This window comes from Bombina bombina, chromosome 4, assembly GCF_027579735.1.
Source record: "Bombina bombina isolate aBomBom1 chromosome 4, aBomBom1.pri, whole genome shotgun sequence".
Taxonomy (NCBI): Eukaryota; Metazoa; Chordata; class Amphibia; order Anura; family Bombinatoridae; genus Bombina; species Bombina bombina.
In genome coordinates this window covers 802,831,475-802,846,283 of record NC_069502.1, presented here as the reverse complement: position 1 = coordinate 802,846,283, position 14,809 = coordinate 802,831,475, and the positions used below count along the sequence as shown (strand labels likewise).

The 14,809-nt window shown below is 45.2% G+C and overlaps 2 protein-coding genes across 3 annotated transcripts in view; one reads left to right on the top strand and one right to left on the bottom strand.

Annotated features, from left to right (window-relative positions):
• The window catches only part of LOC128657041 (oocyte zinc finger protein XlCOF8.4-like), an 81,651-nt gene extending 70,993 nt beyond the window's left edge, over positions 1-10,658 (bottom strand). For both annotated transcript variants that reach the window (XM_053711265.1, XM_053711266.1), the window contains exons 1-2: positions 10,607-10,658; positions 2,652-2,757 (exon numbers count right to left, since the gene is read on the bottom strand). In XM_053711265.1, the coding sequence (XP_053567240.1) occupies positions 2,652-2,729 (78 nt within the window). In that variant the 5' untranslated portion in view covers positions 2,730-2,757; positions 10,607-10,658. The remainder of the gene's footprint in view (positions 1-2,651; positions 2,758-10,606) is intronic.
• The window catches only part of LOC128657879 (gastrula zinc finger protein XlCGF66.1-like), an 8,579-nt gene continuing 4,324 nt past the window's right edge, over positions 10,555-14,809 (top strand). Inside the window, exons 1-2 of the mRNA XM_053712308.1 lie at positions 10,555-10,771; positions 11,795-11,899. Of these exons, the coding sequence (XP_053568283.1) occupies positions 10,700-10,771; positions 11,795-11,899 (177 nt within the window). The 5' untranslated portion in view covers positions 10,555-10,699. The remainder of the gene's footprint in view (positions 10,772-11,794; positions 11,900-14,809) is intronic.

Here is a 14,809-nt window from a genome sequence, read left to right as displayed (position 1 = left end):
GTAGTGAATCCAAAATTGGGTCATTATTTTCATAAAACCTGTTAGCCCAGGTTCTAGGCTCTCCCTGTAGAAATGAAATAGTGGTGCAAACCCTGATGCGGTCTGAATAATATGTGCGGGGTCTCATGGTAAAAAGAAGTTTACAAGCAGTCTTGAAATCTCTGAATTCATGTCTTTTGCCAGTGAAAGGTTGAGGGTATTGAATATGGGGTTCAGGTACATCAGTACTTTTATGAGACATATATTCTTTAACAATAGCTTTTAATGCGGTATTATCTGCTTGTACTTCTGTTAAACCTTGTGCAAGATAATCTAATTTTCTTTGTATGTTAGAGAACTCAGTTTTAATTTCATTTGCATCCATGATATCAAAGTTTTGTTTACCAGTAACAAACCCTTAGAACACTGTGGCCTGAAAATTATGTGATGTCCTGTTTTATGCAGGAACTTATGCAGTGTTCTTAAATTAAGGGTTTGTTGCTCTTTTAATGAATAAAACAGGCAGTATGATTTGAACTACCTGTTAGATCACTGGTGAGACTTTTACTGATAGAAAACTTCGTAGATGCCAAACAGAAGCAAGGAATATTTGGGTAGAAACAATTGTTGCAATATAAGTAAGGAACATAAAGCAAACAGTTCAGAAATAAATGATAGAGGTAATATGTATTTTGATACACTTTGTGAAAGCGTCAGTAATTGATTCTTGTTGTAGCAATGTTCAGATATGGCTTCACGCACTCACACACTCATTCATAAAATATATACATCACAGACAGACTATGGTAATAACCGGTAGATTCAGCAAGGTAATGCGGATGTTTTCCAGAGAGTGACAACGTAAGAACAGATCCTTTGTAAATGGATTAAATATTACCTTAAGTTTGAAGAGAGCGGTTTTACCTCTGTGACCGGTATACAGCTTCAGTGAGAGTGCGGCTTCCAGACGCTGCAAGTAGATCCGGTGCTCCTTGATTCAGTTTGTTTGTTAAATTAGAATTCCGGTAGAATGAGAGAATAACTTTGAAAGTAAAGTGTACAACAAAAGATCCTAGCTTACTACTCCTGTTCAGAGAGAAAGAAATCAAAGTAAGTTAGGTATTTTCAAAAGTAGAATCACAGCAATAGGGATGCGGTCAAATAAGCTGCAAAGAGAAAACAATTTTCAGGCAAGGAATGATGGTTCAGGTGTGCCTGATATAGGGTGGAGGAAAGGTAGGCGGGATATACCTTAAAGGTATATCACACAACTACAGCAGACAAAGTGAGGCGCAGTTCCAGGCCCCTTATGCTATAACAGTAAGAAGCACATAGAAACCAGGAGTACAGCAGAGTACTTGGTACCTAGGCAGACTGACACTACAGGGACATGAAAACTGCACAGCCCAACAGTACCTATGACTGCAACTCTAAAATAAAACCACCAGCAGTCAGCAGCACTTTAACTAGTCTTCTTGTACACCGTTAATAAGGGAAAACAGCAACACCGGCACCTCAGAGACCCAGCAAATGGTGCAGGGAGGGAGCAACACAGATGTAGGCAGAAAATACCCCACCTATACTAGCACAGGATCAGCTTTTTACTGAGCTGGCATTCCTCCTCCTATTATAAGCACCGCTGTTCCATCATTAATTTGGGGAGGTGCAGGTCTAGTTTTTATTTGCCATATGAAAAATGCAGTGCATACTACACACTCCCCAGCCTAAACCTTGACAAGCACACTAAACGCCACCAAAGCATTGGCTTCTTCTTAACATTTATTAACATGTTGTCTTCACTCTTAGCCACACCAGTAATTGCAGATTTTACCCACCCCTGAAGGATGAGCATTTTACAAAAAACATTGCCTCAAAATGATCCAGCCACACTGGGGAATTTTTTTTAGGTGTGTCTGGTGGTAGCCGGCAGCAGGAAGTGGCGGGCACCCTTGGGGATCTCGGGAGCTCCAAACCAGGGTGCCAGGCCCTAATTTTCAGTTGCCAGTTGCGCCTCGGCAAGCACTGTGACAGAAAGTTCGTGGGTTGCTGTAGTCCTGCAAGGTAGCACTTGGTAACTAATGTTCTTTATATATTTTTTGTTTTGTTTTGGGTATTATGCAGTGGGACCCTTGAATTTTTGTTAATGATGGCAGGGTCATGCAGAGGAGTACTAGGGCTGTTTAGTTTTACAGTGAAGGATTGTATATGCGCCCCTGGGTGCTGGGGTGGTTTTGCAGTGAAGGGTTGTGCAGGGGACCCTGGGTTTTAAGGGATGTTTTACAGTGGATAGTTGTGTAGGGGTCCCTGGGTGCTAAGGGAGGTTGTTTCATTGATTGTTGTGCAGGACCCACTGGGTGATTGGGGAGGTTTTTCAGTGGATAGTTGTGCAGAAGACCCTGGGTGCTGAGGGAGGTTTTTTGATGGAGGGTTGTGCAGGGACCCGTGAATCCTGGAGAGGTGCAGTGGATAGTTGTGCAGAAGAATGGGCTGGTAATAGAAACTTTGCAGTGGAGAGTTGGTGCAGGGGTCCCTGGAGAGGTGCAGTGGCCCCTAGATGCTAGGGGGGATGAGGGAGGGTTGTAAAGGGGACCCTGAGTGCTGGGGGGTATGCAGGTGGCCAAGTTCATGTAAGCATTAATAATATAGGTCTGGTGATCAGAAGCAGCACTCACCTCTCCGGTCAGCAGGCAGATGATGCCCAGGGCCTGACTCAGGAACTGCTCTGCCATCTGCTTTCTGTAACTGTTCATCTTGACTCAGATGTTAGAAATGTGACCCCTGCGAGAAGGAAAGGAAGAAGCAACAAAAGAGAGATGGGAAACAGTCAGAGCTTTTACTGTATTTATATTATGGTAAAGCTATGATTATGTGATTTAAACATGTTTATGTCACTTATGTACAATATAATACTGCACATGTGACCAGCTGCATGTAGAGCAGATAACACATACAATGTGACAATCTTTATACAGCAGGTTTATAAAACGTTATGGAGGTGACATATTTAATGAGCCATCAAAAATCATGAGAAGCAGACGGTGAATGTGCACAGCAGAAGTTATCTCCCACTGCAGCACACAAGTGGCGCTAATAAAATGTGCCCCAGGGCTGGGTGAAATTCCCTGTAAACTTTGGCCAGGAGAAGTGCGAGAGTTACAGCAGTATCAGGTCAGCCATTCAATTACAGAGCCACCGGGTGCTTCAGCGGTGCACGTGCTGGCAGTGACCTGCAGAGGAGCTTCCAACACTGAATTCAGCAACAAGAGTGAGAGCTCTGCTTTCAGCTGCTGGACTTAAGCTCCTCCCTCTGTTGCTTTTCTTTAATTTGCGTTTCGGTATCTGACCCTCACTAATTAGCCACATGTGACAGGCAGTGCTGTATCACCAGTCTGCCCATTCAACCTTCCTGCTTGAGGAGACAACTGTAGGGTACAGCAATTTCACATACGTCACAAACTGCACAGCAAACTAAACTTAACATAAACGTGCTGCCTCATACAATCTGTAGGAAACCACTACCTGTATTGCTCTCTTTTATATAAGTAGGATTTGTTACTTTAGATCTTGTTTCAACTCTACTGTAACTAAGGCAGGGACATAAGCTATAAATGAGTCCCCTAGAACCCGCCTAATTACCCTAAAAATAATTGTATTCCAGTACCCTCCCTTTTACCTCCCCTCCCTCACTCAGTCCCCCTTCTCAGAATCTCTCTTCCTCACCCACAGCCCCCCTTCTAATCCTCTTAGCCCCCCTTTCCCTCACAGAGCCCCCTCCTCATCCAGTTCCCTACTTAACCGTTCAGCTCCCTTCTCCCTTACAAAGCCCCTCCTCACCCAGCTACCTTCTTAACCTTTCAGCTCCCTTCTCCCTTAATACAGCCCCCTCCTCTCCCTCTCAAAACCTCTCTCCATCACATACAGTACCCTTCTCACACTTTTCCACCACTCTCCCTCACACAGCCCCCTCTTTACTCTGTTAGCAACCCTCTTCCTCGCTCATCCTCACTCTCTCAAACACACACAGACCATTCTCACCCTCTCAGGCCCCTCTCCATCATACACCCTCTCAGCCTCCCTCTCATAGCCCAGCTTTCTTCTCACCATTTCAGTCCCCTCTTCTTCACACACAGCCCTTTCTCATCCTATCAGTCCCCATCCTTACCCTCAAACAGCCCCCTCCTCACCTTCTCAGAACCTCTCTCCCTCACACACAGCCCTTTCTCACCCTCTCAGCCTCCTTTCCCTCATTCACCCCCCTCACCCACTAACAAACAGTCTCTCTTTACACTCTCAGCTTTCTCTTTAAAGGGACACTGAACCCAATTGTTTTCTTTTGTGATTCAGATAGAGCAATTTTAAGCAACTTTCTAATTTACTCCTATTATCAAATTTTCTTCATTCTCTTGGAATCTTTATTTGAAATGCAAGAATGTAAGTTTATATGCCGGACCATTTCTGGTGAACAACCTGGGTTGTTCTTGCTGATTGGTGGATAAATTCACCCACCAATAAACAAGTGCTGCCCAGGTTTATGAATAAAAAAAATAGCTTAGGTGTCTTCTTTTTCAAATAAAGATAGTAAGAGAACGAAGGAAATTTGCTAATAGGAGTAAAATAGAAAGTCACTTAAAATGACATGCTCTATTTGAATCACGAAAGAAATAAAATGGGTTCAGTATCCCTTTAACACAGCTCCCTTCTTAACATCTAAGCCCCTTACTTACCCTCTCATCTTCCCTCACTCGCACACAACTCTCTCATCAACTTCTTAGTACCGGTCTACCTTACACACTGCCCCCTTTCAGCCCCCCTCTCCCAGACCCTCCTCACTTTCTAAATTCCCCTCTCCCTTACACAGTCTCCTCCTCTCAGCCCTTTTCTTTCTCACACAGTCCCCTCCCAACATCTCTCTTCTTCACTCTTAGCTCCTCCTTACCCTCTCAGCTCTCCTCTCCCTCACACAGCCCCCTCCTCACCCTCTCAACACCTCTCTCCCTCAGTCTAAGCTCCCCCTTACCTTCCTCTCCCACACAGCCCCCTCCTTACACTTTCAACACCTCTCTCCTTCATGCTCATCTCCTCCTTACACCTTTAGCCCTTCTCATCCTCTAAACACCTCTTATTACTCACTCTCAACTCCCCCTTACCCTCTCAGCTCTCCTCTCCCTCACACAGCCCCCTCCTTACCCTCTCAAAACCTCTCTCCTTCAGTCTAAGCTCCTCCTTACCCCTTTAGCCCTCCTCAAATTCACACAGCTCCTCCTCAGCCTCTCAGCAGTTCTTTCTCTCACTCTCAGCTCCCCCTTACCCAGCCCCCTCCTCGTGCTCTCAACACCTCTCTCCTTCACTCTCAGCTCCCCCTAACCCCTCCTCTCCCACACAGCCCCCTCCTCACCCTCTCAACAACTCTCTCCTTCACTCTCAGCTCCCCCTAACCCCTCCTCTCCCACACAGCCCCCTCCTCACCCTCTCAACACCTCTCTCCTTCACTCTAAGCTCCTCCTTACCACTTTAGCTCTCCTCATCCTCACACAGCCAACCTCGCCCTTAGCTCCCTTACCACTCCTTTCTCTTACACAGCCCCCTCCTCAACACCTTGCTCCTTCACTATCAGCTCCCCCTTACCTTCCTCTCCCTCTCACAGCCCCCTCCTCACCCTCTCAACACCTCTCTCCTTCACTCTCAGCTCCTCCTTACCACTTTAGCCCTCCTCATCCTCACACAGCCCCTCCTCACCCTCTCAACACCTCTCTTCTTCACTCTCAGCTCCCCTTACCCTCCTCTTCCTCACACAGCTCCTACATCACCCTCTCAACACATCTCTCCTTCACTCTTAGCTCCCCCTTAACCTCTCAGCTCTACTCTCCCTCACACAGCCCCTCCTCACCTCCTCAACTCTTAGCTCCCCCTTACCCCTTTTGCCCTCCTCACACAACACCTCTCTCCTTCACTCTCTGCTCCCCTTACATTCCTCTCCCTCACATAGCACCCGCCTCACCTCTCTCCTTCACTCTTATCTCCCCCTTACCCTCTCAGCTCTCCTCTCTCACACAGCATACTCCTCACCCTCTCAACACTTCTCTCCTACACTCTCAGCTCCCCTTATCTTTTAGCCCTCTTCTAACTCACACAACACCTGTCTCCTTCACTCATAGCTCCCCCTTACTCTTTAAGCTTTCCCTCACACAGCCCCTCCTCCCCCTCTCAACACCTCTTCCCCTCACTCTCAACACCTCCTTACCCTCCCACAGCGCCTCCTCGCCCTCTCAACACTTCTCTCCTTCACTCTCAGTTACCCCTTACCCATCCTTTCCCTTACACAGTCCCCTCCTCAACCTCCTTACCCCTTTAGCCCTCCTCATCCTCACACAGCCCCTCCGTACCCTCTCAACAACTCTTTCCCTCACTCTCAGCTCCCCCTTACCCATCCTTTCCCTTACACAGTCCCCTCCTCAACCTCTTAACACCTCTCTCCTTCACGCTCAGCTTCCCCTTACCAGTTTAGCCCTCCTCATCCTCACACAGCCCCCTCCTCACCCTCTCAACACCTCTCTCCTTCACTCTCAGCGCCTCCTTACCACTTTAGCCCTCCTCATCCTCACACAGCCCCTCCTCACCCTCTCAACACCTCTATCCCTCACTCTCAGCTCCCTCTTAACCTCTCAGCTCTCCTCTCCCTCACACAGCCCCTCCTCAACTCTCAGCTCCCCCTTACCCCTTTAGCCCTCCTCACACAACACCTCTCTCCTTCACTCTCTGCTCCCCCTTACATTCCTCTCCCTCACATAGCACCCGCCTCACCTCTCTCCTTCACTCTTATCTCCCCCTTACACTCTCAGCTCTCCTCTCTCACACAGCATACTCCTCACCCTCTCAACACTTCTCTCCTACACTCTCAGCTCCCCTTACCTTTTAGCCCTCTTCTACCTCACACAACACCTGTCTCCTTCACTCATAGCTCCCCCTTACTCTTTAAGCTTTCCCTCACACAGCCCCTCCTCCCCCTCTCAACACCACTTCCCCTCACTCTCAGCACCTCCTTACCCTCCCACAGCGCCTCCTCACACTCTAAACACTTCTCTCCTTCACTCTCAGTTACCCCTTACCCATCCTTTCACTTACACAGTCCCCTCCTCAACCTCCTTACCCCTTTAGCCCTCCTCATCCTCACACAGCCCCTCCGTACCCTCTCAACACCCCTTTAGCTCACTCTCAGCTCCCCCTTACCCATCCTTTCCCTTACACAGTCCCCTCCTCAACCTCTTAACACCTCTCTCCTTCACGCTCAGCTCCCCCTTACCACTTTAGCCCTCCTCCTCACCCTCTCAACACCTCTATCCCTCACTCTCAGCTCCCTCTTAACCTCTCAGCCCTCCTCTCCCTCACACAGTCCCTCCTCACCCCCTCAACACCTCTCTCCTTCACTCTTAGCTCCTCCTTACCACTTTAGCCCTCCTCATCCTCACACAGCCCCTCCTCACCCTCTCAACACCTCTATCCCTCACTCTCAGCTCCCTCTTAACCTCTCAGCCCTCCTCTCCCTCACACAGTCCCTCCTCACCCCCTCAACACCTCTCTCCTTCACTCTTAGCTCCTCCTTACCACTTTAGCCCTCCTCATCCTCCCACAGCCCCCTCCTCACCCTCTCAAAACCTCTCTCCTTCACTCTCAGCTCCCCCTTACCTTCCTCTTCCTCACACAGCCCCCTCATCACCCTCTCAACACCTCTCTCCTTCACTCTCAGCTCCTCCTTACCATTTTAGCCCTCCTCATCCTCACACAGCCCCTCCTCACCCTCTCAACACCTCTATCCCTCACTCTCAGCTCCCTCTTAACCTCTCAGCCCTCCTCTCCCTCACACAGTCCCTCCTCACCCCCTCAACACCTCTCTCCTTCACTCTTAGCTCCTCCTTACCACTTTAGCCCTCCTCATCCTCACACAGCCTCCCTGCTCTAGACTATCACCATGAAAGCTTCAGACAATTTCTATAAATTAGACAGCGAGAAAAAAAAAATATTTCTTACTATACAAATCCAAATCTCCCCCTATCTATCTTAAACAGTTATATAGGAGTCATTTTTTTTTCTTTTGCCTCCTCCCTTTCCTCTTTCTTTCCCCCTCCACCTTCCTTTCCTAACCTCTTCCCCTTCCCTCTTCCCCCTCTTTCTCTCCCTCCTTGCTACTTCCTAACTTTCTTTCTTCCTATCTCCTTTACTTCCCTTCCTCTATTTCCTCTCTATTGAGTCCCATTTCTCTAGGTCTAGCCTTCCACTTTATTTTATAGACCTAATGACCCTTTTTAAACATCTTCTCCCTTTCAATGTTTTTTTTTTTCCTCCCCTCCTTTCCTTTCTTCTTCATTTCTCTCCTTCCCTTCCCCCCTTCTCCTCTCTCTCTCTCCTTTCCCTCTTCCTTTCTCCTTTCCTTTACTCTAATTGCTTCCCGTGGCAAACATCCATATCTAATATTGGCATATTTTTGGTATATATATCCTTAAAAAAAAAAAAAAAAACATCCAAACAAAAATATATATATATATAAATAGATAGATAAATAAGATAGAAAAAGACCCTACCCACCGCCTCACCACCCGCCACTCCTCACTCAACCCCGACTACCATTTATGGCTCTGAATCTAATACCATTCAACTGGAAAGATATTCCGTAGAATTAGTTGTTCAAATTCCTCAGTTTTATGATAATGTGATGTCAATATAAATTGAGTTGAGATAGGATAGGATAAAATGACCCTCAACCATTTAACAAAAAAACCTCTAACTTTTTTTTATCAGATGTAGGTATTATGAGAAATTGTTCAAACAGTATTTGGTGAAAGATTGAGTGCGTGAAACTTTCAATTGAAGGACCTACTTTATTTTTCCAGTTTTTCAAAATTAGACTACGACCTACCAGATTAGCAGTGTTAATTAAATTATTATTCTCTCTGTCTACTTGAAGTTTCAGTCTACCTTCTATTTTGCGGGTAAGCCAGTACTCTACCTTAGCCCAAAACTGCAAGATATTAGGACAAAACCAGAAGCAATGCAGCTCTTAACCTCTCAGCCCTCCTCTCCCTCACACAGTCCCTCCTCACCCTCTCAACACCTCCCTCCTTCACACTTAGCTCCCCCTTAACCTCTCAGCTCTCCTCTCAACACCTCTACCCCTCACTCTCAGCTCCCCCTTACACCTTTAGCCCTCCTCTCACTCACACAGCCCCTCCTCACCCTCTCAACACATCTATCCCTCACTCTCAGCTCCCTCTCCCCCCCCTCAACACCTCTCTCCTTCACTCTCAGCTCCTCCTTACCCCTTTAGCCCTCCTCTACCTCACACAACACCTCTCTCCTTCACTCTTAGCTCCCCCTTACCTTCCTCTCCCTCACACAGCCCCCTCCTCACCTCTCTCCTTCACTCTTATCTCCCCCTTACCCTCTCAGCTCTCCTCTCTCACACAACATACTCCACCCCCTCTCAACACCTCTATTCCTCACTCCCAGCTCCCCTTACCCTTTTAGCCCTCCTCTACCTCACACAACACCTCTCTCCTTCACTCTTAGCTCCCCTTACCCTCCCACAGCGCCTCCTCGCCCTCTCAACACCTCTCTCCTTCACTCTCAGTTCCTCCTTACCCCTTTAGCCCTCCTCATCCTCACTCAGCCCATCCGTACCCTCTCTACACCTCTTTCCCTCACTCTCAGCTCCCCCTTACCCATCCTTTCCCTTACACAGTCCCCTCCTCAACCTCTTAACAACTCTCTCCTTCACTCTCAGCTCCCCCTTACCACTTTAGCCCTCCTCATCCTCACACAGCCCCTCCTCACCCTCTCAACACCTCTATCCCTCACTCTCAGCTCCCTCTTAACCTCTCAGCCCTCCTCTCCCTCACACAGCCCCCTCCTCACCCTCTCAACACCTCTCTCCTTCACTCTCAGCTCCTCCTTACCACTTTAGCCCTCCTCATCCTCACACAGCCCCTCCTCACCCTCTCAACACATCTATCCCTCACTCTCAGCTCCCTCTCCCTCACCCCCCCCCCCCTCAACACCTCTCTCCTTCACTCTCAGCTCCTCCTTACCCCTTTAGCCCTCCTCTACCTCACACAACACCTCTCTCCTTCACTCTTAGCTCCCCCTTACCTTCCTCTCCCTCACACAGCCCCCTCCTCACCTCTCTCCTTCACTCTTATCTCTCCCTTACCATCTCAGCTCTCACACAGCATACTCCACCCCCTCTCAACACCTCTATATTCCTCACTCCCAGCTCCCCTTACCCTTTTAGCCCTCCTCTACCTCACACAACACCTCTCTCTTTCACTCTTAGCTCCCCTTACCCTCTAAGCTCTCCCCTCCCTCACACAGTCCTTCCCCTCACTCTCAGCACCTCCTTACCCTCCCACAGCCCCTCCTAGCCCTCTCAACACCTCTCTCCTTCACTCTCAGTCAGTTCCCTCTTAACCTCTCCTCTCCCTCACACAGCCTCATTCAAAGACCTCAATCCTCTATTCATCATACAACCCCAATCCTAACTCACACATCAGACAACAGGGGGGGGCTCTGTTAGCTCTCACGCTGCATCCTGTGTTACACACAGCTGATAACTCACAGCACAGCTGAGCTCACGTACAGAGTATAACACTGATTTGTTAACGCGATCCCTTTCAGCTAAGGTATCAATGATGTCACGGCAGTCACGTGACCGGACCGGTCCTACAGCTGGATGGGATCTAGCTGCTACTATGGTAGCATAAGCATTACAAGAAAAGAAGACACATTAGTAGCTTTGCTTTGTGTAAGTGCTTTATATCTGTATTTATTGTACTGAATTAGTGCGTGTGAGGCAGAAAGAGCATCTCTATGCTGTTACATATATGTATATAACATACAGGAGAGCAGGCTGTGTATATGATTTATAGCGAGAATCTCAAGATCATTTAAATCTATATTTACTGTACAGAGAAGGGACTCTGTGTGTCTGAGGCAGAGTGAACCTCTGTATAATATTATACATCTGTATATAAGGTAGGGCAGGTTGCTATTGTGAGGTAGAGGATAACTCCCTATAATATTATACATCTGTATATAAAGTACTGGTCAGGGTTCTCTTGTGAGGCAGAGGGAAAATCCCTATTATATTATATATCTGTTTATGTACTGGGGAGGGTCTGTGTGTATATGAGACAGAGGGAACTGACTATAATATATATGTATATAAGGTACAGGAAAGGGCTGTGAGTGTGAGACATAATCTCTATTTATAATATTATATATCTGTATATAAGGTATTGGAAGAGGGGATGTTTGTAAGGCAGAGGGAACCCCCACTCTATAATAGTATATACCTGTATATAAGTTACTGGGGAGGGGCTGTGTTTGTGTGCGCGTGATGCAGAGGGAACCTCTCTATAATATTATATATCTGTATACTGGGGATAGAATTGAGTCTGTGTATCTATCGTTCAACTAACATTGTATAAGGTACTTGTACTTATGTATTTCTCTGTTTGACCTTCTCAAACTCCCTCCCCCTCTAATAAACAACCCCTGCTCACCCTCTCCACTCTATTACCAGGGTTAAACCAAAAAAGCCTTTATTATAAGTTGTGTGTGTGTGTGTTGTATTACTGTATGTGTATATGTATATATAGATGTGTGATGAGTTTTGGTATAAGTAATATGGGTATATGTGGGTTAGTGTACGCATGTGTGGGGTATACATGTATGCAGATAGATTTTAGGGGTGGAGTTGTGTTTATATATGTGTATAGGTATGTTTGTTTGACCATTATTCTCATATCTCTAATCTCTGTTGCAGGTCTCAGTGTTACACAATATCACTGACATAAACAAGATGAAGAAAAAGCTGCCTGATCAGATCCTGAATCACATTCTGGAGATTCTCTACCTGCTGACGGGAAAGGTGAGAAAACATCATAACGACACCACGGTAACCTCCTGCAGTTACTGTGTAGAGTTGTTCTGGGAATATTTTGATCTAGAAATTCACTTGTGGAGACTGTTATTTCCCAGCAGCCTTTTGTTATTTGTTCCATCATCCCTATACACAGACCAGCAATAGGCAGCTTATGAAGTGATGTCAGGCTTAGGCTAATAAAGAATACACTGGTATTTATATGGTATAAACAGTAGCAATTTGTGCAGAAGAGGAAGCGCTATTGTATAGACTGGCCATAAGCAAGTGTACATATGTCATATATAGATAATTCCCGCTAGCTGGTTAGTCTGCTTACATCCTGTGCCTGAAAACTTAGTTCCATATGTTCTGGTTCATGTTAGATTACATTTTATATTTCTTGTTATTTCTGTATCACTTGGTGCATTTTATCACATGACAATACATCCCCAGTAATACAGGGTGTATCATTGTAAACCTCAGCTCCTCCTGTTGCCTTCATCATTTTGTATTATTTTTACTTAGTGACTCGGTTACCTTTATTTCCTTTTGTTCCCAAAACATTTAATCAATTTATGATATCAACAATCAAAGGGACATTAAACATAAAACTAAATTCATTAAAAATATTTTTAATTATACCTAGTGGTAATTTTATAGTTTATTTTGCCTTTTTTTCTGTAATATATCTCTGCATATTGTGTTTTTTTACTGCACTCAAACATATTGGAATGTGTCCTGCAGGATCCAGTTTGATCCTACAACATGTTACACAGTGTTTGCTTGATCAGTACAGGGGCTCATTTATATTTCCCTAATTAGCTACAGCAAAAATAGATATTTAAGAATCTTCTCAAGGGTTGTGTACTACAAATATTGCTATCAAAATGATTGTTTAAATTGTTATAAAAATGTGTGTGCAGACCTTGTGCAGTGCAGTATTTAATTGCTGATATATTGTGCATAAAAATCTCATCAAAGGGATAGAAAAGTCAAAATCGATGTGTGCACATATGCATTTTAATTTTGAATTGAAAACATTTTGCAATACACTTCAATTAGCAAAAAATGCCTCTAGTAAAAGTTATTACTGTTTATAGCTGCATACATATCCTGTGATTGTCCTATACACCAGTGTTCAAACACCACTTGTTCTCAGAAAGTCAACAGCAGCTTATATGGCACCAACTAAATGTTCACTGATGCAATACACTCAGCTGTCTGAGCAGGCATGGTGTTTAAATCCTGATGCTCAAGCCACATACAGCATATGTGCATATGCAGCTGAAATAGTAATAACTTTTACTAGAAGTATTTTTGCTAATGGAAATATATTGCAAAAACACTTCTTCTACTTTAAATTTAAATGCACTAATGCTCATTTTAATTTTGACATTTCTATCACTTTAACCCCTTAATGACCAACGACGTATGGGGTACGTCCTGCAAAAAATGCAGGTAACGACCAAGGATGTACCCCGTATGTTGTTGGTCTTTGAAAGCGGTGGAAGCGATCCTGATCGCTTCCAGCCGCTTTCATGTTACTGCAGTGATACCTCGATATTGAAGCATCCTGCAATAACAGTTTTGAGCAGTCCGATGCAGACTCTCTGCCCCTCTCTGCCCCTCTCTGCATCAGCCATCGATGGCCGTGTTCGTTGGTGGGTGGGAGCTTATCCAGGGAGGCGGGTGGTCGGCCATCGGTTGAGGAGGGGGGCGGGATCGCGTGCGGGGACATGGTGGGATTCGGTGGGAAGAGAGGGTGGGAATAAAAAAAATTAATCGATCTGGGGGCAGCTACACTACAGAAAATAGTTTTTTTAAAAAAAAATAAATAATGAATAAAAAAACATATTTGATTGCAAACTGGGTACTGGCAGACAGCTGCCAGTACCCAATATGGCCATAATAAAGCAGAGGTTGGGGTTAGAGAGCTGTTTGGGGGGGATTAGGGAGGTTAGGGGCTAAGGGGGGAATCCTACACAGCAGAATAAGGTTTTGTTTTTTGTTTTTTTTAAAAAAAAACTTTTATTTTAGTACTTGCAGTACTTAAAGGGACACTGTAAGTAAATATTTTCTATGCCTGTTACTAACTAACTACCCCAAATACGCTTTTTATCAATAGCATTTCATTAACATATCTCTACCGTATATCAGAAAACTTGCCTGCAAATTTAATTGTTTTCCAAACCCACTCTGTGGGTATCCTTTGCTCTGTACCAATCCGTTTACAATACCTAGGTTTCAAAATGGCGCTTTAAACACAAAGTTATTGGTTTAAGTATTTTGAACATGCAGTGCTGAAAATAGTGGGCAGGATAACGTGACATCATCGGCGAATAAAAGATATAACTTTTAGAACGTTATGAAACTTCGTTTTGGAGAAAATATAGGTCAGTAGGTTTTAATTAATGTTTATTAACTTTAATATGTTAGTTGTTTAGCTTAAAAATTATAACAGAAAGTAATCCTTTAAGATGGCAGGGACAATTGTGGGGTGGGGGAGGGAAGAGAGCTGTTTGGGAGGGATCAGGGGCTGATCTCTGCACTAAAGCTAAAATTAACCCTGCAAGCTCCCTACAAGCTACCTAATTAACCCCTCCCTACAAGCTACCTAATTAACCCCTTCACTGCTGGGCATAATACATGTGTGGTGCGCAACAGCATTTAGCGGCCTTCTAATTACCAAAAAGCAACGCCAAAACCATATATGTCTGCTATTTCTGAACAAAGGGGATCCCAGAGAAGCATTTACCTCCATTTGTGCCATAATTGCACAAGCTGTTTGTAAATAATTTCAGTGAGAAACCTAAAATTTGTGAAATAATTTGTGAAAAAGTGAAAAAAAATTTTTATTTGATCGCATTTGGCGGTGACATGGTGGCATGAAATATACCAAAATGAGCCTAGATCAAT